Source organism: Symsagittifera roscoffensis, chromosome 4 (genome assembly GCF_963678635.1).
Source record: "Symsagittifera roscoffensis chromosome 4, txSymRosc1.1, whole genome shotgun sequence".
Taxonomy (NCBI): domain Eukaryota; kingdom Metazoa; phylum Xenacoelomorpha; order Acoela; family Convolutidae; genus Symsagittifera; species Symsagittifera roscoffensis.
In genome coordinates, this window is record NC_087065.1 from 6,404,625 (window position 1) to 6,427,993 (window position 23,369).

At 37.4% G+C, this 23,369-nt stretch overlaps 1 protein-coding gene across 1 annotated transcript in view; it reads left to right on the plus strand.

Annotated features, from left to right (window-relative positions):
* LOC134844473 (cadherin-23-like) overlaps positions 1-23,369 on the plus strand; it is a 108,120-nt gene that overhangs the window by 12,784 nt on the left and 71,967 nt on the right. The window contains exons 10-19 of the mRNA XM_063861175.1: positions 50-205; positions 1,130-1,282; positions 3,383-3,523; positions 3,756-3,898; positions 4,305-4,459; positions 4,868-4,992; positions 9,489-9,680; positions 12,749-12,980; positions 13,388-13,594; positions 14,218-14,405. Coding sequence (XP_063717245.1) covers positions 50-205; positions 1,130-1,282; positions 3,383-3,523; positions 3,756-3,898; positions 4,305-4,459; positions 4,868-4,992; positions 9,489-9,680; positions 12,749-12,980; positions 13,388-13,594; positions 14,218-14,405 — 1,692 coding nt within the window. The remainder of the gene's footprint in view (positions 1-49; positions 206-1,129; positions 1,283-3,382; positions 3,524-3,755; positions 3,899-4,304; positions 4,460-4,867; positions 4,993-9,488; positions 9,681-12,748; positions 12,981-13,387; positions 13,595-14,217; positions 14,406-23,369) is intronic.

Sequence of the window (23,369 nt, forward strand, 5' to 3'; positions counted from 1 at the left end):
GAAACGAGTATGTGTATTTGGAAAGAGTTCAGCTTAAGTTATTTTTCAGCTGCGAGTTTCGGATGGCGGAGATGTGTTTGATTATTCAACAGTGCATTTGACAATACTTGATGAAAATGACATGGTGCCCTATTTTAAAGAAGAAAGTTTTGATGTGAGCCTGTTTGAGAACCTCACAGTTGGAGAACCAGTCTTCCAAATGCAGGTAAAAAAGACAGACACTTTAGATATAGTTTATAAACCCTCTCAATTAGCAGAATAGAATTTGAAAATGTATACATGGTTACTCAAGCATCGAGAATGAACTGCGTTCGGCGTTCAGTCAACGGATATTGCGCCATTTAGTTTGCTTAAAAGAGTTTGGTCAAAAAAGTTTGGTTAAAATAATTTGGTCGAAAACATGATGATTCGCTACTTACAAACACCCGTGAACTTACGATAATGCTGAAAAATGAAACATTTATTTTTCAATTTTCAGTTAAGAACATACAAATATCCTTCAAGTTGTAGAAAAGTTTCTGTCATAGGAAGTTGCTTGTAAAAAAGTCTGGAAAAAAACCATTTCGAGAACAAATACTCGGAATACCAATTGCAAATATTCTTCAAAAGTATGCTCGCTTTCTACCAGGGGCGGATTTAAGGGGGGGTGCTCAACTCCCTGCCGACCCAAAGGGTCCCCCCTTTGAATTATTTTCAGATATCCAGTTTTGGCTGACGGACCCTGAAATTTTTCTAAAGGCGCCTTTGGCGCTAATGTATACTCATTTTAAGGGGGGAGCGCGCGCCAAAAAAAACGCAATTTTTTGGTCAAATTTTTCCAAAAAGTGCCTAAAATGCCTTTTTTGGCTTGTTTTTTTTTCAAAACTTTGCCTGCGGCGCAGAAATTTTGGACAATACAGAGACTTTTTAGTGCTTTAGGAGAGCTCGGAAAAAACCAATTTGGTCGACCTAAAAAAAGGTCGACAAAATTTCGAACATTTTTTGAAAATCTGCCCCCCACCCCCCTCGAGAAAATCCTAGATCCACCCTTGCATTCTACAACACTCTGCTCGCATCCGTTCAACTGATAACAAGGAGGTATAGTTTACAAAGTTGACAAAGTTCACAAACTCGTCGGATATTTGTGTAGGCTTTTGACGACGACTCCAACCCGAGGTTGAGTTTCATATTCTTTCCACCAAACCAACAGCACTTCAAACTGAACCGCTCCTCTGGTCTGATAAATCTGCTCTCTCCTGGCTTTGACTACGAACAGAATCAAACATACACACTGGTTGTGGAGGTAAAAAAAAATAAATATCAAACTTAAGCCTTATAAATTTTTATTTTTTAAATATGAATAAATAAGTTGTATTTATCTTTTAACAATTGACATGAGAGCTTTTTGACTCATTGATTATTTTGGAAGTTTGAATTGAAACCGTTAAGCTCTTGATAAATCAGAGCTGAAATGCTGATGAGCGTATTCAGTGACATTAAGTGAAATGCGTCAGCTTTTGAAGGGGTTAAGATTTTCGCTTTGAAGACAAAACTTTGCTGCACCGGGCAGAAATTTTGAGTGCCCAATTTCAAGCAAGAATTGAGCTGTTTGCTTAAAAAAACTTCTGAAGTCCATCAAATGCTTGAAAACCGCTCAAATCTTGAAGAACTTTTGAGCGTAATCTCGATCCGGGCATAAGATGGTCAAAAGAGCAATCAAAAAGCGTATTGGACATAACATACAACTTAATCATTTGTCAGTTCTTACTGAATTTCAAACATCAAATCTTGTCAGAATCTTCACGTTGAAGAACTTCAAAACTTGCCAAACTGTTGGCAATTTGCATTTAGGTCAACGAATCTAAACTAAGTTAATTAATCTAAAGCCACTTATTTTGACTCCTGAAATTAATTGTTCACTCATTTGAGCATGTAAAAAACCATATAAACAACCGCTTATGGATTTTTAACAGTAATAGGAGAATTAATTCTTTCAAAAACAATTGACCAAAAAAGAATATTGCCAACAATTTGGTATTAACTATAATTACGCTTGCGATAAGTAAGCGTTATCAAACTGAAATATAGTTCGTGTTACCAACTTGCTAAACAAAGTTATTTGAGTCACCATACTTCATTCGCGTGCACACATTCTACTTTTCTACTGTTACTACCGGCAGTTCTTTTAAGATGAATGGGTTTAAGTTTTTGAAGACAAAAATTTTTCGTTAAAAAAGTTTTCGAACTATCGTTAGTCTGATAATGTTTTGTCGGCTTAGTTGCCGCATCACGGATTTTTCTTGTTTTAAAAAGTTTTCACGGAAACATATATGATAGCTTGGCTCGCATCAAAATCATGTTTTATGATTTTTTGCTGGTTTGTTTGGCTTCAATGGTTTTTGCTCATGTATTATCGAGTAAAGGACCTAGTTAAGCATTGTGTCAATATAAAAATAATTTTTTTTACGCGTGTGTTTCCGGAGGGGGGAGCGTAAAAATTTAGATTTTCGGAACTTTCGAAAGTTTTTCAATTGAAAACAATACTGCTCAACGGTAGTCAACCAACTTTTGCATGTTTAGTTTCCAATCAAGTTTTGTGTCGTCTGAATACTTATTAAACGCCAGTTATTTTTCCGACTTTCGGTACGAAAGTAACGGAATATTTGTGCTCGGGGTGGGTTTTTTTTCTTCAGACAAATTTCGACTTTTTAACTAGCCATTTTTGACGGAATTTTTAATTATAATTCGAAAAGTATTGTTGTCCTGAGCTCAAATTTGAAAAGATATTTTACCTGTGATCATTTTTCGTAAAGTTAAGGGGGTTTAAAGATTGCCATTTTGGCCAATTTGCGACAATTAACGCGCGATATAATTCGCGCTATTAACGCGTAAGCGGAGAGTTAATCCGTCTTAGAAATCATTCCAAATTAGTTAAAAGAAGCTTATTCGCCATAATTGGTTTGTTACAAGGAGCAAAATTTATCCTTTTGTGCTTTGTATGGCGTGTGGGGGGATGATTTTCATTAAAAATTTCAAATTTTAGAAAAAACAATTTTCGTTTTATTTTTTCTTACATTTAATTTTTTAATGTTATTACTGCTCCATAAACCTTAATAGGCAGTCGGAACATTCAGGGCTTCGACCTGATACGAGCAGTTTTGTTGTGTTTTTAAATTGAACATCATTCCAGACAAATTTCTGGAAAATATGTAGTTATGTTTTTTTTCGAAATGTTCTAATTGTTTTTCGACTTAGTGGCTTTTGTTTCATTTTCTGTCTGCTAGCTTGCAATGCTATGTGTGTGTGGTATCGCAAGTTGTGCGAAGCTTCGCTTCGCCTCTGTGTAAAAATTTTAAATCTGCCAAAACATCATAGTGACCCTAAGTTTTACCTTGCTTAACAGGTCTTTGACGGACGCCATACTGCAAGAGTTAATTTGACAGTGTCCGTTTTGGATGTTAATGACCACACCCCCCAGTTCACCGAAGATGAGTACTACGCCACTGTCTCGGAAAACGATGACTCATTTCAATACCAGCTGTCTGTAAGTCATCAATATTATCACGAATAAAGCTATCAAAACATAGTGATTTCAATTATTTAAACCTAGTGAAATGTCAAGCTTTTGCTGAGTAAATATCTCGCATTTCAACACGCACTAGTGTTTTCTGTTTCAAAATTTTCGGATTTTGAACTCTTCAAACACTCGCTCCTTCTGCCAAGAGAACATACCCCTCGGAAGATTCTGCCATAATGCTTATTCTGTTCTGTTTTAGGCATCTGATTCGGATGGATCTGAGCCTAATTCCCAATTTAACTATTCCATTGTATCTTCCACTGGAGGGGACTGGTTAATTAACCCTGAAACTGGGTTGATAACCCTGGACACAGCCCTGGACAGAGAAGCAATTAACGCTGGGTTTGTCAGCTTTTGAATCATCACCAACCAAAATTGCTGTTTTCTTTTGGATGAAAAAATTCATTGAACATAGAACTGAATGAAATGAAAATCAACTCCGCTCTCTTTCTATCTTCACGCCAAAAGCGTTACTTGCTGAAAGTTAATCGGCTAAGCTATAATAAATTTTTTGATAAATCTACTGGTATAAAAAATATGACGTAACAAGGTAAAAATTATTATGATGAAAATCTGTCGTAGGACGAAAAATTATTTGCGAATTTGTGTTGCGCATTTTTCGAATTCATTTTGAGTCATTCGTTGTTATATCAAAAAAAGGTTATTTATTCAATTTTCTAAGAAGAATTACGAAGACTAACTTCATCTTGCTTGTAGTAATTTTTTAAACTGTTTTGTTTTGTCGTAGTAACATAACTCTCACAGTTGAAGTGACAGATTTTGGATCTCCTCAAAGGCAGAGCGACTGCCTAGTCATCATCGAAGTCACAGACAAGAACGACATAGATCCGGAGTTCAAATCTGACCCATACCAATTCAACATTCTCGAAAATCACGAAAAAGGTCAGGTCATAGAACAGGAAAATTTTTTTGACTGAGGTTGAAATCTGATATTAGTTGTAATTCTGTATCACGTTCACGATTGTAACAAGTTGAACAAATTGAGCTATATTGTAAAGCTGATCGTAAAACTAATCTTTAGGGCGTAATCGTTAAATTTATCAGATGCACAAAGTGAATGAATGCCTGTATGAGTACCAGGTGCTGGTGTAAGGGGATCTGGCGGTGACGTTATATCCCTTCTAGGCCTCCCCCCCCCCCCCCCCGCCGTTTATTACTTCTTTTTCACGTTCAGGTCTTCTCTTTGGCACTTTTTTTAACCCCACTTTACTTGTACACAATGGATTGTGCATCTTTAATACGCTCTGAAACAAATTTCTCCAGCAGGATTGAGATTGCTTTTAATTTCAGGAGCTGAGATTGGCCAGGTCACAGCGACAGACGAAGACTACAGCGAGGAGTTCAACACTGTTGTTTACACCTTAGAATCTGCAAATGACAGATTCGAAATTGTAAAGGAAAGCGGAGTCATCTATGTAAGTTAATCTATTGATTTTTCGAAGAAAATTTATCATCTCTTTAGTTTGGAATTGAAGAAGCAAAAAAGAACACTTAGTATAGTAAAAAGGCGTTGGGAAAAAAATTAAGATCTGAAGATTGATTTTTTACATAATTTTTTGTTTTCCATAAAATGCCTAGAAGACCACAAGTTGCATCAAATAAATAATCTTTTGAGTCGATTTGAAGATTCATACAAAAGTTCATAGATTTGTTACGACTTCCGATAATCATTTTGGGCTGATTTTTGTTGATTCATTTCGTGTTTAGGCAAATTTTAGTTTAATAACTGACCCGTATCCAGTTTCAAGCGTTAATAATCGATTATATTACAGTTTTAGTGCCAGTCTTACTAAAATTGAGAATCAATCGATTTTATTCAATTAATAATCGATTATAATCTTTTTTTAAGATCAAATTATAACTAATTATAATCCATTATAATCGATTATAATCGATTATTAATTCGTCCATTTTTCGATACAATTATAATCAATTATAATTGACAATTTTCCGTTATTTTATTCAAATTTCTATTTTATTAGTTTTGCACAAAAATCTATTATATAGTCGATTATAATTGCTTATAATCCCTTTTGTTTCTCCATTTTGGCTTCGAAGTAGCATCTAAGTTACTTATAATTTATGTTTTTTGTAAAAGTTGGTTCCTAAGCAAAATGCCAAAAAAATTTTTAAAAATTTTCCAATCAATTGAAATTTATAAGGTTTGTTTCATTTCTTCCCCATTAGAAATGTTTTGTGATGCATATTTTTAGCTTTTTAGCCACCAAAACATCAGCAAATTGATTTACTTTCATGATTGATTCGGAAGATTCATTTTTCATCTACCGCGGTAATTTTTCCACTAATATGAAAAGATCTCTATGAAACTTTTGTTTCGAGGTAAAACATTGTGTTTAAAACTTATTGACACGAAAGCAACAATCCATAAGATATAATTCGAATATAGTTTTGAATTGACAAAATTTTAGCAAAATAAGAGATTATAATTGATTGTAATTGATTCGAATGGTTTTTTGTAAGAACTATTATCAATTATAATAGATCATAAAAGATTATAATCTCTTGGAAAATATCACGATTATAATCAATTATAAATCTTTTAAACACATAATTTTGGTAATTATATATAATCAATTATAATTGTCAAAAAATCATCATAATAATCGGTTATAATAGATTATTTACGCCTAAACTTGGATGCGGGGAGTGTCTTTGGCAACTTTTTTTGACACGTGGAAGTTATCGTCGCTCTGAACCTAGAGTTAAAATAGTTTTCAGCTGTATTGTTTTGTACAATTATTGTTCCGATTTTCGAAGAAAACGGAATATTTATGCTCGTTGTGGTTTTTTGTATTTAGTCAATTTTCACCGATCGAAATAATAATTTTCAGCACAATTTTTTTTTACCCGTTGATGATATCGACTTCCAGAGTTCAAACGTAAAAAGATATTTTGCCTCCGAGTTTTTTTTGCCAAATTTTTGCCAAGTTCTGGGGGATTGAAAATTGCCAAATTTGCCATGTTCTGGACTAAATTATGCGCGCTTTGAATAGTTTATTTATAATGCTGATAGAGTAACGCGAATTATTTATGCGTGGCGAATCCTCCAGCACTACAAAATCGTTCCAAATTGAATTAAGGCTAGCTAATCGGATCGGTTGTATTAATTTCATACGACTCAACATTTTTGTCCAAAATGTATAATTTTTCAAATTTTTTCTTTTCCCAAAAACTCTTCGATATAAAGTAAGGGGGGACAGTCGGAACATTCAGTGCTTTGTCCTGATATACGAGCAGTCTTGTTGTGGTTTGAAAATTGCTACTTTGTCCAATTTGGAATAATTAACGGCAATTAATTGCGTTTTTATATCACGCGCTAGACGAACATTAAATAATTCGCATTAATGGAGGCCAGCAATGTGGTCCTATCATCACACTACGAAATACTTAATCGATCTCTCTGAGTTTTGTTAAGCGAGTGGGATGATCGAAGGAAAGTAAAGTAAAATCATATTTTTTTCCTACTTTTTTGATTTTCTAACAAAAAACTTTTTTTCGGGCTTTGAGGGCAGTCGGAACACCGAAAGATGCTCGGATTCCGTTCGAAACGTGATAATTGAAAAAATATGTCCAATACATTTCAATCAAATTATATGAGTTGTACAAAGCGGTGGTCTTTTTAAAAACCTTGTTTAATCCAGGCGAAGTTTCAGACGGACTTCAATAACGAGCTTATTAGGGGATGGATTTCTTGATCTGCATGTGGCTCGCTCCAAATTGAATCGTTCCAAATTGAATTGAGGTGGTTGTTTTTTTAACTCCAGACACGACAGAAATTGCAACACTTATTTTTTGATACTATCAGCCTAAAATCCATAAATTTGCCAATATTTGATTTCCCGAACACTATCGACGGTCATAAAAGAGCAGACGAAGCATTCAAGGCTTCGCCCTGATACGAGAAGTGTTGCTTCATTACAGAGTTGTAGGAGTGAGGTGTTGGTTGAAAGTACTTTGGTGTAATACGTTTTTTGACAATGCGCCTGATCTAGATAACTGCATGGTTTCAATTGCTTCGTTTCTAGGACTAGGAAAACAACATTTTTTTTGTAGTGGTAGATGTTTCCAATTAACGCCTGAAAAAAGATTAGCAAGAATGTATAATTACTTTTTTGTATTAATTCAATTGACAAAATGCCTGATCTAATCAGTCACGCCGATTCAGTTGCTTCGTTAATATACGCAAGTCTTAACTCAAAACCTATGGGAGTTGATTATGGGGGATGCATTGAAGGTGGTGGGGGTAATTTTCATATGCAGATTCTTTGAAATCATTTTTTTTGTTTTTGCAAAAATATCAAAAAGCAAAGAAAACAAAATTTTACTTTTGCGTTTTCACCAAATTTTTGGAAACAAAAAACACGATTTAATTTCAAAAGACAATTCACTTCCATATTTTTCATGCAAATTCCGCTAATGCAAACTATTAGAAAATCATTGATTTGAAAGAATGAGCTTGGTCGTTTTTGATTTTCAGAAATTTTTTTGTTGGATTTCTGATATTTCAATGGTTTTATAGTTGGTGAATGATCTATAATTAATGCTTGAAAATGTCCATGCCATCGACATGATAACTGAGGCATCTACAAAGATGCAAGTACTCTCATGTTAAAGTCCCGTCCATTATCAGTTATAAATATTATGATATTTTCCAAGAGATTGTGATCTCTTATAATCCATTCTAAATGATTGTAGATCATACAGAAAAACCCTTATAATTTCTGAGTTTTTCAAAAAAAAAAATGCCGAAACAAAAAATTCTAAATATTAACAAGGATAACCGGTTACTATGCTTTTCGAAATTTTTTCAATTAGTTGTTTGATTTTCGAAGACTTTGATTCCAAAAAGGCGCAAAAAAACTCAACGTTAACTAAAATTACTCCAGTTATTGCAAGCTTTTACGCCATTAAAATAAGACTGCTCGCTCGCTTTTTTCGCTCGAAATAAGACGAAAAATCAAAAATTTCAAACCGGTTTTTCTCGAAACTAGAAACAATTTTTGGGAATCACGACTGAAAGAACTTTAATATGATATAGCACTCAACCCAATCCGAGAATTATTTGTGGTACTTGATTTTTCGTGGAAAACGAAAAGAAAAAAATTAAAAAAAAATAAAATGAACGTGAATACAAAGCTGGTGCCCATTTTCAATGTTTGGAACAATATTCATCAAAAAAATAAAAATATCTTTAAATAATTTTTAAGTAAACAAGGATAGCCAGTCACTGTCCAAGTAGCACAGAATGTTCCGACTATCGTCTTAAAAAGTATAACATTTTTTTTTTCAAATTAGGGTCACTTTTTCGGCGTGACATGATAACATGATCTTACCGAAAGCTACACCGTAGGCATTTTTGACATTTTAGTTAAATACGCAAATTAGAAAACAATTTTTTTTAGAAAAATGACTAGAAAAACAAAACAAATCAACAAAAAATTTCTCACATTTTTTTGCAGTTTTTTAAACCTTTGAAGTTGTTGATTCCAAAAAAGCCATGAAATACTAAAAACAAACTACTTTCCTTGAGTACAACTAAGTTGTTACGGCTTAAATTCAGCTATTGTAAGCTTTTAAGCCATTAAAATTAGCTATTGCAAGCTTGTTTATTCGCTAGAATTAAGAAAAATCAAAAATTTCAAACGTGCTTTTCTCGACACCAGGAAAAAAAATTTTCAAAGTTTTTAAATGTCATGTTAATTAAGACTAAAAGGGTTTTATTATGAAATATCACTCAACTCCCTCCGATGATTATTGCGTGGAGATTAGCTGATTTTGCGTGGAAAAAAAAAAGAAAAAAAAAGAAAAAAAATAAAACACCCGAATACAAAGTTCCTCCCCATTTTCAATGGTCGGAATAATAAACATATTTTCCATTCGCTATTTGCAGCTGAAGACTGACAGTGCTCCATTAGACCTCGACCTCAACCCCCCTTCATACGAGGTCACAGTGGTGGCCTACAATGAGGGTCAGACCACCCAGGGGTCAAGGGTCAGTGTGCTGATAAACGTGGGTGATGTGAATGATAAGGCGCCAGTCTTCAATGCAAGCTCTTACTCTGTCACTATTCCAGAAAACTTGGTGAGATTAAAACTTATCCCCCCCCCTCCTTTTGCAAAAGGGTAGAGATTCGTTGCTAGGTATAAAATTCTGGGGGTGCGTGCAGTGAACCGATGTGCCAGTAAATTACCAGATCAGTAATCCGAGTTACATAATATTTACATCAATTGCGAAATTAAAGATTTATAGAATAAATTTTCCCTGAGCTAGAGCAACAATTTAAAAACTACGGGGCTCATAGGAAGAGTTTTTTTATTTCATGTTTTGATTCAATTTTTGTTTTGAGGAAAAAGTTTATCATTTTGTAAAAATCTCAGTTATCAGCTATGTGATTACGTAATTGAATAATGAGTTTTCGGTTTACGGTTACATCGATTTACTGACCTACCACCAAAATTCTGATATGCTTAACCGTTTATTTATTTCTTTATAGGGGGAAAATTCAGGCTTGGGTAATATTGTATTGCAATAGTATTGCTATTGCAGACATAAAGAAATTATTGCAATACTCAAATCCTTATAATAAATTATTGCAATATGACCATCAAAAAATATATTATTGGTAAATAGTAATTGCTCTCGGAAAAAAATTATTGTGGAGTGAATTTGAGTTCAAATTAAAGTGCATACAACTTTTTCATCCCAAGAAGAATGATCCAGGATATTCGTTACTATGTACCCGAGGGGGGATATAGATAAAGAGATCCGTGAGCTTTAAGCTCTTATGGCCATCCGCGTGTTAATAAAATTGGAAACTTGTTATCCGTAAAAACGGACGCTCGATCTCAAATTGCGGTGGCTCGGAAGTTTGATCATGATGCTTGAATTTGATTGGTTGAAATTAATTTCAGCGAAAAGAACTCTCAGCATTTTCAATGAAAACAGAAGCTAAGGTAACAGTTTTATAATTTGGGCCCTATAACAAAAAAGACCCGAGGCTCGAATTATTAGTGGCGTGTCACGGAGCCGAATACCCTGATAGCCGAAAAATAAATTTGTTTCCGGATAGCCGAAAAATAAATTCGATGCCGGATAGCCAAAAAATACATTCGTTTCCGGATAGCCGAAAAAAAATCATTCCCGGATAGCCGAAATTTTGGATCTACTTAACAATTACCCCCCCCCCCCCCTGCCCATTTCTTAATGGGGGGGGGAGAGATTCGTTACTAGGTACAAAAGAGATCCTACAAACTTACTTGAAACATTGTTTTCTTATTTAGGGTACCCCCTTTCTCTACCCCCCCCCCACACACACACACACACAATCATTCTTCCTAAGTCCCCCCACACACACTAAGTCCGGAACAGGCCAAAACGCCATTTTGAGAGTTTTTGGGAGTTTTTGGGAAATTTTAACCAAAAAATTGCGTTTTCAGCGCGTGCTCCCCTTGAAAATTATTGAAAATTTTTGGGATTCTGGAACCTCATCTAAACTACATTTTATTATTGGATAAATTAGATATTTTACCACTGTAAAACATTTAATATCAACCAATCATAATCCATCCAACTAACAACCCACTTATTTGTAAGTGCTGAAATTACTTGTAATTTCAGCACCAGAGAGATTTGAATTTAACTTAGAAATTAGTTGCCTCTCCAAGAGAACTTCAGCTGTCGCAATAAGCCAGTATACTCTAGATCTATTGAGCCTAGCAGAGACTAGTTAAACACCTTGAGACTAGTAGATATAAGAGTAAGATTAGGATCGGTATTAGACTAAGAAGTTGCACGAATCTATCCGGGCGAAAATAAGATAGCGTGACGAGCAGACGGTGTACCCTATCCGAAATTACTCTATGAGTTAACCTCAAGGACTTAACTCATCTGGTGCGACCATAAGTCTCGAATAAGACTTTAATAGCTTAGAATTAACCAAATATAGATTAGAAATTAGACAAAACATTTTCAAAATGTTACACGATAATAACTTAATTGAAATGTCTCTAAGACTCAATAGATCAGAGCCGCTATTCCGCACAATATTAGAACTACCCGGTATTGGAAAAAGACCTCGGACGAGAGACGACATACGACTACATAGAAACTTACCATTTAGTTTCATGGTTGTACGGCAAAAGCCAACACAAACTTTTATAATTAGAATCTTATTAGCAATGAATTTAGATTTTCCTTTGCAAACATAAAATTTTGAAGTAAATCTTCATGATTAGTTCTGGCGCTAAATAAATTACTAATGTACAATAACGATTGATAAAAAGATCTCAAGTCGTTTTCTCAACTTCTGCAGTATTATATAAAACATAATTATTTGAAAAATATTTATTGAAAATAAAAATAAAAATTAGTAGCATGACAATAAATAGCTAGTAATTATAAATCATCCTGTTGTTCCAGCTTCAGCACCTAAAACATAACAGCAATCATAAGCTAACTAACATCATAAAAAACTAAAACTTTATATCAAATAAATTTAAACCATTTTAAACTTAAATTTACTAAATTTTAAACCAGATCATCAAGGTTTATCCTTGGATCTTAATAAACTTTCTATCTCATCAAATTTTAATTCTGATCATCAAGGCTTATCCTTGGATCAAAAAGAACACTTTTGTTCTCCCCCACCCACTTATTAAGTGTCTAACGACCTCAAACGTCGATTCACTACCCAAACTTTTCAAAAGACCCAGGACTAATGGAAATTTTTAATAACACTAACCATTCAAATTAGGCTAAACAGTGAAGAACTTCGGTTATTCATCCTTCACTTGAACCCTCCTCTTACCAGACCCAGGATAGATCTTAGACTTAGTAAGTTTAAAAATAGTATCTAACGAACTACTTGCGTTCTAATTATACCTGAACCTTGTGGATCGATTTACTATTCTCCAACCCTTGAACACAATCACTACCCCTAAGTAATAAAACCGGAGGTATTTAGTTTCTTCGGCTATCCGGGAATGCGGCTCCGTGGGTACGCACCGAATTATTGTCGTCTTAATACAAAATTTTCCAAAAGAAAACATTCCACACCCCCTTTCATGTTCATGTTGCTGTTCGAGAGTGCTTATGTTTGGCATGTTTTCCGGTGTGTTAAACTTTTTTTTCTGTAAAAAATGACTTTTCAGGATGTCGACTCAGTTGTTGTTGAACTGCAAGCCACGGATACTGACCAGAACTCGAATCTGTTTTTCCGACTGGATCCGTCTGTACAAACTAACTCCCTCCAAAGTCCTTTCTCGTTTGAAGCCAACAGACTTGTTCTCAAATTTGGACTAGATCGAGAGGCGCTTGATGAGTATGTTTTAGACTGTGTAGTTGAAGATTTGAACGCAGACGAGAATGTACAAACGGCTACAGGTTAGCCATTTCAGTTGCTCAAATATAATAATAATACCAATTTTTGGGAAATATCTGTGGTGTGAAACAGATCTGGAAGCAGATACCGTATATATGAAAGCCTAGTGATTACTTAGAAAAAAATTGAAGCTTCTGCCATTAGAATTTTTCAAACTAATAACTACCGATAGTCAACTCACCTTAAGTCCAGAGTGAACAATCCCCCTCAATCAAATTACTCGGTTAAAACAATAATAGATTCTAGTTATAATGAGAATTCAGCATTATGCATAACTGACTTACTGCTGAAAATTGTCATTTAATTTCAGGGTGATTGTTCACGTGTTTGAGTATCAAGTGTTTGTTAGTTGAGTGGTTGTATTATTTAGCCCAAGTGACTTTTAAATTCTCTGTTTTTTGTATTTCAGCCCGAGTGACGATTTCGATTTTGGATATCAACGACAATGCGCCCGAGCTGACCTCCCCCACCGAGCTGGCCATTTCGGAGATCAGACCCCCCAATACACTTGAACCATTCACAGTCTTCGAGGGGAGGGATAGGGACTTAGGATTGAACGGTCAAATCTTATTCTCATTGGCTGAAGATAGTTCTCAGTTCAGAGTTGATGCAGATGGTACGAATTTAACAGATACCATGATGATGAAACGTATAGAGATATTATGTCGACCGTTGCGCAAAATCCGAATGCTACTAAAGCTTTTTCTACAAAGTTCGGCAAAATTAGGATGTGAAACGTTGTATATAGGGCTTAACATATTTTTTGACTGCAAAAGAGTTTTTGAATGATTTTTAATTAAGAGTTTTCATCAACTAAATCATAACATCAAACCTCTTTTTTAATTAACTTTGCTTGTTTGATAGTTGAGTTTTTGAGAGCTTTCCAATAGGAGGTTTATAAAAGCAAAAAAAAACCAATTTTATAATTGTATTTACAGTTTAAAAAAAAAACGGATCTTCTATATAATTGCCCCCTATGTTACCTTTGTGAAGAACTTCCAGCCTTATGACGATGTCAATTAAGCATAACAAACTTGCAATGAATCCTTCCCTGCTAAATTTGCAAAAGGGGAAAATAGTTGACAAGATTTTTCAAAAAAGAAGAATTATATTATGACAGCAGCGTTCAGCAGTTGTATATGGCTGCTTTTGAGTTAAGGACATCTTAGAATGATCATTTATCAAAAGAATCTCTTTCAAAAAATACATATTAAAATAATTAAGAAATTATCATTCCAGGTAGTTTTTACTTGATTTCTCCACTGGACTTCGAGACAGATGCCAGATACACACTTGAGCTCATTCTAACTGACACGCCCTTAAATGTCAGCCTGCGTCTTTCGTCTCAATACACTCTGGCTGTAAATGTTCTGAATGACAACGACAACAACCCTGTCATCGAATGGACACGAGGAAACACATTAAGGGTATTGAAATTACTTTTTTTAAATTCTGTTTTGTTTACGTTCACAGTTCATGTGACAAATTACGATTGAAAACGTACAGATAAAACATCAAAAGCATCGAAAAATTACCCACAAAAATTTTTTAAAAAAATTTCAAAAGCTTGAAACAATAAAATCATCGAAAAAAAACGCGCAAAGAAGTTTTAAAATATCAAAAACTAAAGACTAAGCTTCAAAAGTGGGAGGTGAAAACAAAAACCATGTCTTCAATGTTTTTCTGGCAACACATCGAAACTGGGTAATTGTTGTTTAACTAAGAATACATCAGTTGGAATAAAGTTTCAAGATAAAATTTTTAATATCAAGAACTAAAGTCTAAGATATAAAAGTGGGAGGTGAGATTTGCCGAACTCTAAGAATGAAAACTTGGTTGCGGAACAATAAGTAAATTGTTATAGTTTGATTCTTGGTTGTTTTTATACTTAGTTCCGAATAATAAACTTGGTTTGGGAATTTGTCCCGATAGAACATGAGATGATTGCTAAACAGATTGCTAGCATACAGTCAGTTTTAACAGATAATAATACAACACGCTCAGCGTGATATTGAGATAGGAACTAGCACCTTGACCTTGGTTATCATAATTAATATCTTTTGTAGTATGACTGCAAAAGGACAAATAACAAACGAGGCACCGAAGGTCGCCTCACGACATTCCCCGCGGGGAAAAATTTTGGAAGACTTCAAAATTATAAATAAGTAAAACTGCACCTGGACAAACAAATGAATGATAGCCCCCCTAGCCCACTCAATTGCGCACAGTAAACAAAATGATCACAAGAAAAGTTTTAGCCGAAGTTTGAATAGTTTTAACAAATTTTTCAAGATAGTTTATTCCTGGCGATAAGATCAGTCTGCGCCTGTGGTATCTTTCCCTTCCTTCCTATTAGCGAGGGAAGACGACGTCTGAGTTTGAGAGTGAGGCGTAAAACGATCGCGAATGAGAGGCTTTCGTGGTGACGATGTGGGCACTGAAAGTGCAACTGAGGGCATAAGCTGTTCCTCCGTAACGGGTAAGAGGGACGACGCAACTGAGGGCAAAATCGATGCCTCCGTAACTGGTAAGGCGAATATCGTTTCCGAGGACAACATTTGATCCTCCTCTACAAGTCTTACCGAATGTCTCAGCGGATCGCCGAAAAACTGCGTTGGCTTTTTGTTGCGGTGAGACGCCCTGACCGGCTCGGTATTATCAGCTACTGGTTGTGCAGGTAGAGAAAGTGAAGGGTATGAAGAAGACAGCTCCATGGGCATTGAATGAGAGGCAGGATTCGAATCTTTTGATGCCTCCTTTCTTGGCGACGAAATTATAAGTTCAGGACCAGATGTAATAACTTCTGGAGGCTCCGCAGGAGGAGTAGACGATGCAGGAACAGCGCGATGTACCTTCTTCGGTTGAGGCGAGACGAACGACTCATCCGGTGGTTGAGTAGAGTCGATATTTCTTGATGAAGTAGTATGAGTGAAGGAGTGAGGATTCGACGTTGAAACAAGTTGACGAGCAAATCGGACCGGCGGTGAGTCACCCTGGAACCTCTGTCGTTTACCAGTAGTAGTAGAGTTTCTAGTGCCCTGACGATCGTAATTAGAGCCAAATGAGCTATCACTAGAGGAGTCAACAGTGAGATCTACCATCGGGGTAGAGAGAGAAGGGTTGTTAGGCCGCTGTTCCAGTAACGTGGGTTGTGATCGTGTGATAAGTCGTTTAGCCGCTTCCCGAGAAGTTGAGCCCGAAGTCCTGGCGCGAGCACCTATAGTGTTCGGAGCAACTGAAACGGTAGGCCGATAATTAGGTTTTAAGACAGATATGATTTTTCCGGTAAACTTTCCCATTGTTGGTAATATAAGTATGATCCGTAACACGAACAATCTTAAACTTGGTTAGTTTATACAGAGGTTTTCCCGACTGACGATCAATATTTTTCCTAAAGACTTTGACTCGACCCGGGTCAGACAGTAGAAGGTTTTCTAATTTACTTGTTCTTGAAGGACGAGTAGTTTGCACAACGGGTGTTTGTCTAGAGCCGACTTGCATCCCCGGAGGTGAGGCGGTTGCCGAAAAGCGAAGGGTATTGCTGTTGAGGCCAGACTTGAGAGAACTAGCGAGGTCCGAATGCCGGGTTGCAAGCTCCTTCAGTATCAATTTCCCTCCATCTGGGGGAAGATTCCGCCTGTACTGTGACCAACGATTAGCCGCCCGAGCAAGATCCGCCAATGCCTTGTAGGGTTCGCTGTCTGCTATGTTAGTGTCCAATGAAAACAAGGGTTCGAATCGGGTTGGAAGTGTTGGACTGGAACTGCCACGAGGAACAACTTTTGCCCTGTCCCTACTGTAGTCGTTACTGGCGATCTGGTCTGGTGTAAGGAGGTTGCGCTCCAATCCTTGGGCTGAAGTATCAGATTGAACAACATTATTACGTGCCTGAGACCAAACAGTATTAGGTTTACGACCAAAATGCAATTCAAAAGGCGATTTCTTAAGCACCGAGTGATTAGTCTAGCGAATGTCTTCAAGTATTTGATGAACCGTATCTTTGATGTTTTTGAAATTAGGATCGAGTTGCGCCACGCCCAGTTTTCTTTTGATTGTCTGAATCGATCGTTCGACCAAACCACTGCCGCGATGATCACCGACCGGCGAGAGGATATGTTTAATACCTCTATTAGAGCAGAATTCCTGAACCAAATGGTTTTTAAAACCTGAACCATGATCTGTTCTGATCGAACGAGGAAGACCGTGTACGCGAATTTAGGAGTCAAAAAATTTAGTAACCTTTTTAGCCCCAGTGGTCTTAGAAATCAGTACTGAAGGAAACTTAGAGAACCGATCAATCGCTACTAAGAGGAAAATCTTACACCCTTTTTCATCAATTATCGGGCCGGCAAAGTCTAATTGTAATTCCTGATTAGGTCCAGATAGTACAGGCAGAGAATCCGCAGTATTGTAAGTTGCGGCGGGTTTAAGATTCTTACCGAACAGGGTGCATTCCCGACACTTTTCACACGTCTCGATGATTCGACGGTTCATAAATGGCCACCAAAGATATTCGGAGGCAGTCATCATAGCCTCTTGTCCCGGGTGAGATCTGCGAAGGCGAGCAAGTACAGCTTGTCGGGGAGCTTCAGGAATGGCCAATTTTTTGTCGATTACCACGTAATCATTAACCACCGCTGCTTTGGGCCAGAACTGGGCCATATACGCACCAAGCTTATTGAAGGAGGTGATATCCTTGTTCGTGATGGCGCGCTTCATGGGGCCGAGGAAACGATCTTCCGCTGTCAATTCTGCCAACAAGTCCGCGTCAAAGAGCCCTGGCAAGCCCACAATTTCCTTTTTGGATGAGGAAAGAAGAGGTTTGCCTCCGTTTATCGCTAAGATCCCAGTCTTCTCGGCAATGTTTTTTCGTCCGGGTTTTGATAGGCGACATCGTCTCATTGCTTCTAGCAGTTGTGAATGGCTGTCCTTCCTAGTAGTAGTCCTTGTGGCAACAAAGCGGGTTTTAGCAGCTCGTTCCCGTGTCCGATTACGTTGTCGAATCTGATCTATTCGAGACATGCGGTTAATTTGGCGAGACCGTAATTGCGGCCTTGGGCTAGGTCGACGAAAGTTGGGAGAGCTGACTGGAAAAGTTTCCACAAAGGTTTGTAAATCTGCCTGTTCAGTATTGGGTTGTAGTGAGGTCATAGAGTCTGGTTTAAATGATGGGAGTGTTTAAGTCAGTAGGAGTTTGTTTTGTATTTTTCGGTGATGTCATATTGAATTGATTCTTTGAGAAAATAATATTGTTTGAAAGAAGTTGACTGTTTCTAAAAGATTCAGGTCGGAGACAGTGATTATTTGAAACGTCATCTAGTTTGCAGCAATCAATTAGCATACCAGTCCCTGATTGGTTGAAATCGTGAGCGCATAACTCGACGCCCTCTTGAGACGCACAACGCAAGCAATTCATTTGCATACTGCAATATGATTGGTTGAGACATTGATTAACATTAACAGCGCCCTCAACCGGCAAATGACGTAAATAACAAGCGTTATTACGTTGAGACAAAAATTGGACACCCTCTTGCGGTGTTACACCATTTTGATATCCCGGAGAGGAATTATAAGAATTGATAAACGAGAGGGCCTTGTGGAATGCCTCAATTGACTTAACTACAAAAGTTCATCGTATTTGGAGGGTTCAGGAGCTGAAAAGGTAGGATAACGTGACAAGTAATCAACAATCCCCAGTGTGACCCCTGGGACATGAATAACCTCAAAATCGAAAGGTAGCAGACAATCGGCCCAACGAGCAAAGCGAGACTGATAGGACTTGTGGTTATAATTTTCATTTAAGGCCGATATGATAGTTTTGTGATCGGTTAACACCTGGAAACGCGTACCTAACAAATAAGTACGGAAATGTTCGCAGGCCCAGACAATAGCCAGTAATTCCAATTCATTAGTGCTGTATTTGACCTCCGCATCATTGAGGAAACGCGAGGCGAAAGCAGTTGGAGCCCAAACTGCTGGTTCCACTTTCTGTTCAAGGCAAGCGCCTAATCCATTATGACTCGCGTCACATTTTACTCTCGAACCCTTTGATGAATCAAAGTGGTACAGGCTCGGAATTTTCGCAATCATTTTAATGATATCGTAAAAGGCTGTATTTTGATCCTCCCCCCATAGGAACGATTGTTTATTGCAGGCCTTCAATGAGGCCCGAAAATGGACAGTATGGGTATGCAAATCGGGGATAAACCTTTGTAAATGATTCAACGTTCCCATGAATGATCGAAGTTGTTTTAAAGTTCGCGGTGGTTTGAGCAATTGGATTGCCTCGATTTTAGAAAAATTTGGAGAGTACCCATTTTCATTAATGTCATAACCTAACCAAGTTAGTTGGTTAACAGAGAATTCACACTTACTCAGTTTAAGGGCCCATCCTTCCGTTTCAAGCCTTTCCATAACTTTCTCGACCAAATCATTATGTTCTTGGATATTTCCTTTAGTGACGATCAAAATGTCATCGAGGTAACAGATAACTCCTTCCAGCCCTTGTAAGGTACAGTCCATAGCCTTCTGGAACTCCGTGGGCATATCAGTCAGTCCATAAAACCCAGTCTTGAAACGGTACGTTCCATTCGCCTCGCCACACAGAATATTGAAGTTGCAGTGGCTGCTAGTGAGTGATGACAGTGGCAACTGACTAAACGCATATTTTAAATCCAAGGATGTGAACCAAACCTTCCCAGGAACATTACGAGTTATTACATGTGCCGCGGAATCAATAAGTTTGTGAATGTTCGGCATCTGGTACTTATTTTTCCAGATTTGAGCATTCATCGGTTTAGCATTAAGGGCCAGTTTGATCGATCCATCCTTTTTGGCAGTTAGAACAATTGGTGCAATAAAGAAATCAGTCGTACACTTGTCTAACTTTTCAATATGTCCTTGCTCCACCAGAAGTTTTATTTCACTCGCGACCCTATCCTGTATATGAATAGGCACTTTTCTTCCCTTGATTTGACGTGGTACTAACGGGAATTTGAAATTAGTGTGTACTTTATGACTCTTTGATCGACCCAAGCGACTGAACACATGAGCGTACTTCTTTGCGAAAAAGGAACTCCAATATTCTGATACCGGATCTGAAGAGCTATAATCCACCGACTGGATTGTTTCTGCCCTCAGTTGTGTAGTCACAATGCCCAATTTCTCCTGCAAGTCCAAACCGAGAAGATTACGAGTTCTATTCTCCGAGATGAGGAACTGAGCGTTTGCCACCAAAAGCCACTAGGGGAAATCGGTATTTGGATCGACCCCAAAAGGCGAATAGGCCTTTTATTGTAGTCGACATACAAGGTATCGATAGGGTACCAGGTGATATCGCGAAACTCTATCGACGGGCTTCTTTGCAAGAGTAAATCACAAGTGCGTTTGTTCAGGAGCGAAACCGGACTTCCTGTGTCGACTGTTGAATAAAAAAACTATAACCAGAGCGTAACTGAATACTGAGGCTCCGAGGTTGTCCTCCACTTGACTTAAGAATTTCTACACTATTTATCATCACAGCGGATTCTAGCTGCAACACCCCATATTTGGGCTCACTATCCTGGTCTACATCTATGAAATTACAATCCACAGAGGGACCTGACATGTCCTCATTTTCTTGCACCAGATTGACACGTCGTTTCGAGGAATTACAGCATTTCGCGAAATGACCTCGTTTCCGACAGAGATTACACGTTACGTCACGAGCTGGACAGGATTTTCGGTGCTCCGGACTATAAGGATCACCGCAGAATTAACACGATTTACTTGTTTGATTGCTTTGTGACGACTGTCGATTATTTTGATTTTGAGGATAATTTCGCCTCCTTCTCGACGGCTGAATAGAACAAGTGGGTTCTTGTTTCACTTTGATACCGGTTGAATTTTGATTATGTGGCAGTAGTTTTTGAAACTGAGCCGACCTACTTGCTCCTTTCTCGCACTCTAGCGCGAGCTTAAAAGTGCCATCTAGATCAGCTTTTGCTTTGATGAGTTGTTGTTGAACCTCAACGTCTCGAATCCGCCCGATGAAGAGGTCTTTAAGAGTCTCCTTTTCTTGATCATGAGGCCAATTGCACAAAGCCACTTGGGCGCTCAAGCGAGCGTAAAATGACGAGAAAGTGTCATTCTCAAGCATAAAAACCGTTTTATATAACTTGATACGCTCCACCGTAAACTCTCGTTCAACCTTGAACAGCGTTTCACATCCAGTGTGAAATTCGCGAAAAGGGATATTACTAATGTCCGTGTGAGGAAATGAGTCAGCAAATTGTCTTCTACCTTCGTTTCCCAGGGCAAAGAACAAGCGAGATTTCATGCGAGCTTCAATTTCATGATAAAACCAATTCTGGCTAATCCGAGGGCCTTTCCTCCGCCTCTCTACGTTTAGTTCAGTGATCCTCCGGATCGCCGCTTGATCTCTCCGTCTGCGGGCCTCAGCTGCTCCAGCATCTTCGCCCTCCGCGACTGACTCTGGTCTTGGAGGAGGTTCATCTATAACCTCGGTGGGTTCAACTAACAGATCATGAGGATTGATATTATCTTTCAGGCCAGCGGCCAGAAAGAATTGACCGATCCACGATTCCCACAGGAATGGTGGGCTAACAGAGGCTTTCGCCCAATAGGGGGGAATGCCTAACAGGTCAGTCCTGTCTTCGTTCACAGGAACTGCTGGCTGCGCCATGAGATTTGCCGAAGTCTAAGAATGAAAACTTGGTTGCGGAACAATAAGTAAATTGTTATAGTTTGATACTTGGTTGTTTTTATACTTAGTTCCGAATAATAAACTTGGTTTGGGAATTTGTCCCGATAGAACATGAGATGATTGATAAACAGATTGCTAGCATACAGTAAGTTTTAACAGATAATAATACAACACGCTCAGCGTGGTATTGAGATAGGAACTAGCACCGTGACCTTGGTTATCATAATTAATATCTTTTGCAGTATGACTGCAAAAGGACAAATAACAAACGAGGCACCGAAGGTCGCCTCACGACAGGAGGCGAAAAAATCATGTCTTCAAAGTTTTTCTGGGAACACATCAAAAATGGGTAATTGTCGTTTAAGTAGGAATACATCAGTTGCAATAAAGTGTCAAGAAAAACTTGGCAAAACACAAAACAATTATTATCATATTCAGGAGTTGATCTAGGAGTTTCTCGAGGGGCGGATTTTCAAAATAATGGGAAATAATTGTACAAAGTGGGGACATGCCGACCAAAAGTGTCCCCACTTTGTACAATTTGAGACATCCATTTTTGGATGACTGACTTTAAAACTTTTAAAAAGGCGCCTGCGGCGCCAATAAATACTAATTTTGATGGGGGAACGCGCGCCAAAAAAAACGCGATTTTGGCCTTTTTTGAAACATTTGACTGCGGCATAGAAAATTTGGTCAAAATAGGCTCTCTAGAGTGATTTGGGAAAAGTCAGAAATTCAGTTTTGTCGACCTAAAAAAGATCGAGAAAAATGTCCCATTATTTTTAAAATCCGCCCCCACTCGAGAAATTCCTAGATCCGCGCCTGAAGGCAACCATGAAGTTTTTGAACAGCTTGAGTGATTACTGGAGATTTTCATCCGATAAATCTATCATACATCTGATTTTTTTATTTGGTTTCAATTCAGTGAAAATCACTCCCAATACTTAGTATTCAGAACAGAACCAAACATTGAAAAATGAAAAAATTTTGACACCATCAAATTATCAAAATTAGATTGGAGTATGATTTCTTTTAATTTTTTGCTTAAACGTTTCTCAGCAAAACGTTACAGTTGGTTGGAAATGATTTTTGAATTACAGATTCTCTGTCAGTCTTAATTATGAGTAAGCCTACATTCTGAACTAAGATTTTTTTCTGATGTTTTCGAGACTTTTCTTTTTCTAACGCTTTCAGTCGATTGGAGTATGATTTCTTTAAATTTTTTGCTTAAACGTTTCTCAGCAAAACGTTACAGTTGGTTGGAAATGATTTTTGAATTACAGATTCTCTGTCAGTCTTAATTATGAGTAAGCCTACATTCTGAACTAAGATTTTTTTCTGATGTTTTCGAGACTTTTCTTTTTCTAACGCTTTCAGTCGATTGGAGTATGATTTCTTTTAATTTTTTGCATAAACGTTTCTCAGCAAAACGTTACAGTTGGTTGGAAATGATTTTTGAATTACAGATTCTCTGTCAGTCTTAATTATGAGTAAGCCTACATTCTGAACTAAGATTTTTTTCTGATGTTTTCGAGACTTTTCTTTTTCTTACGCTTTCAGTCGTTAGAGTATTCTAGAAAATAGTCCTACGCTAATCAAACTACATTGAAGATCCGAGTACCTTAAGTTTTTCTTTTGGATTTTTCTTAAAAACCTCTGATAGTTTTGATTTTCAGAACACGGATTG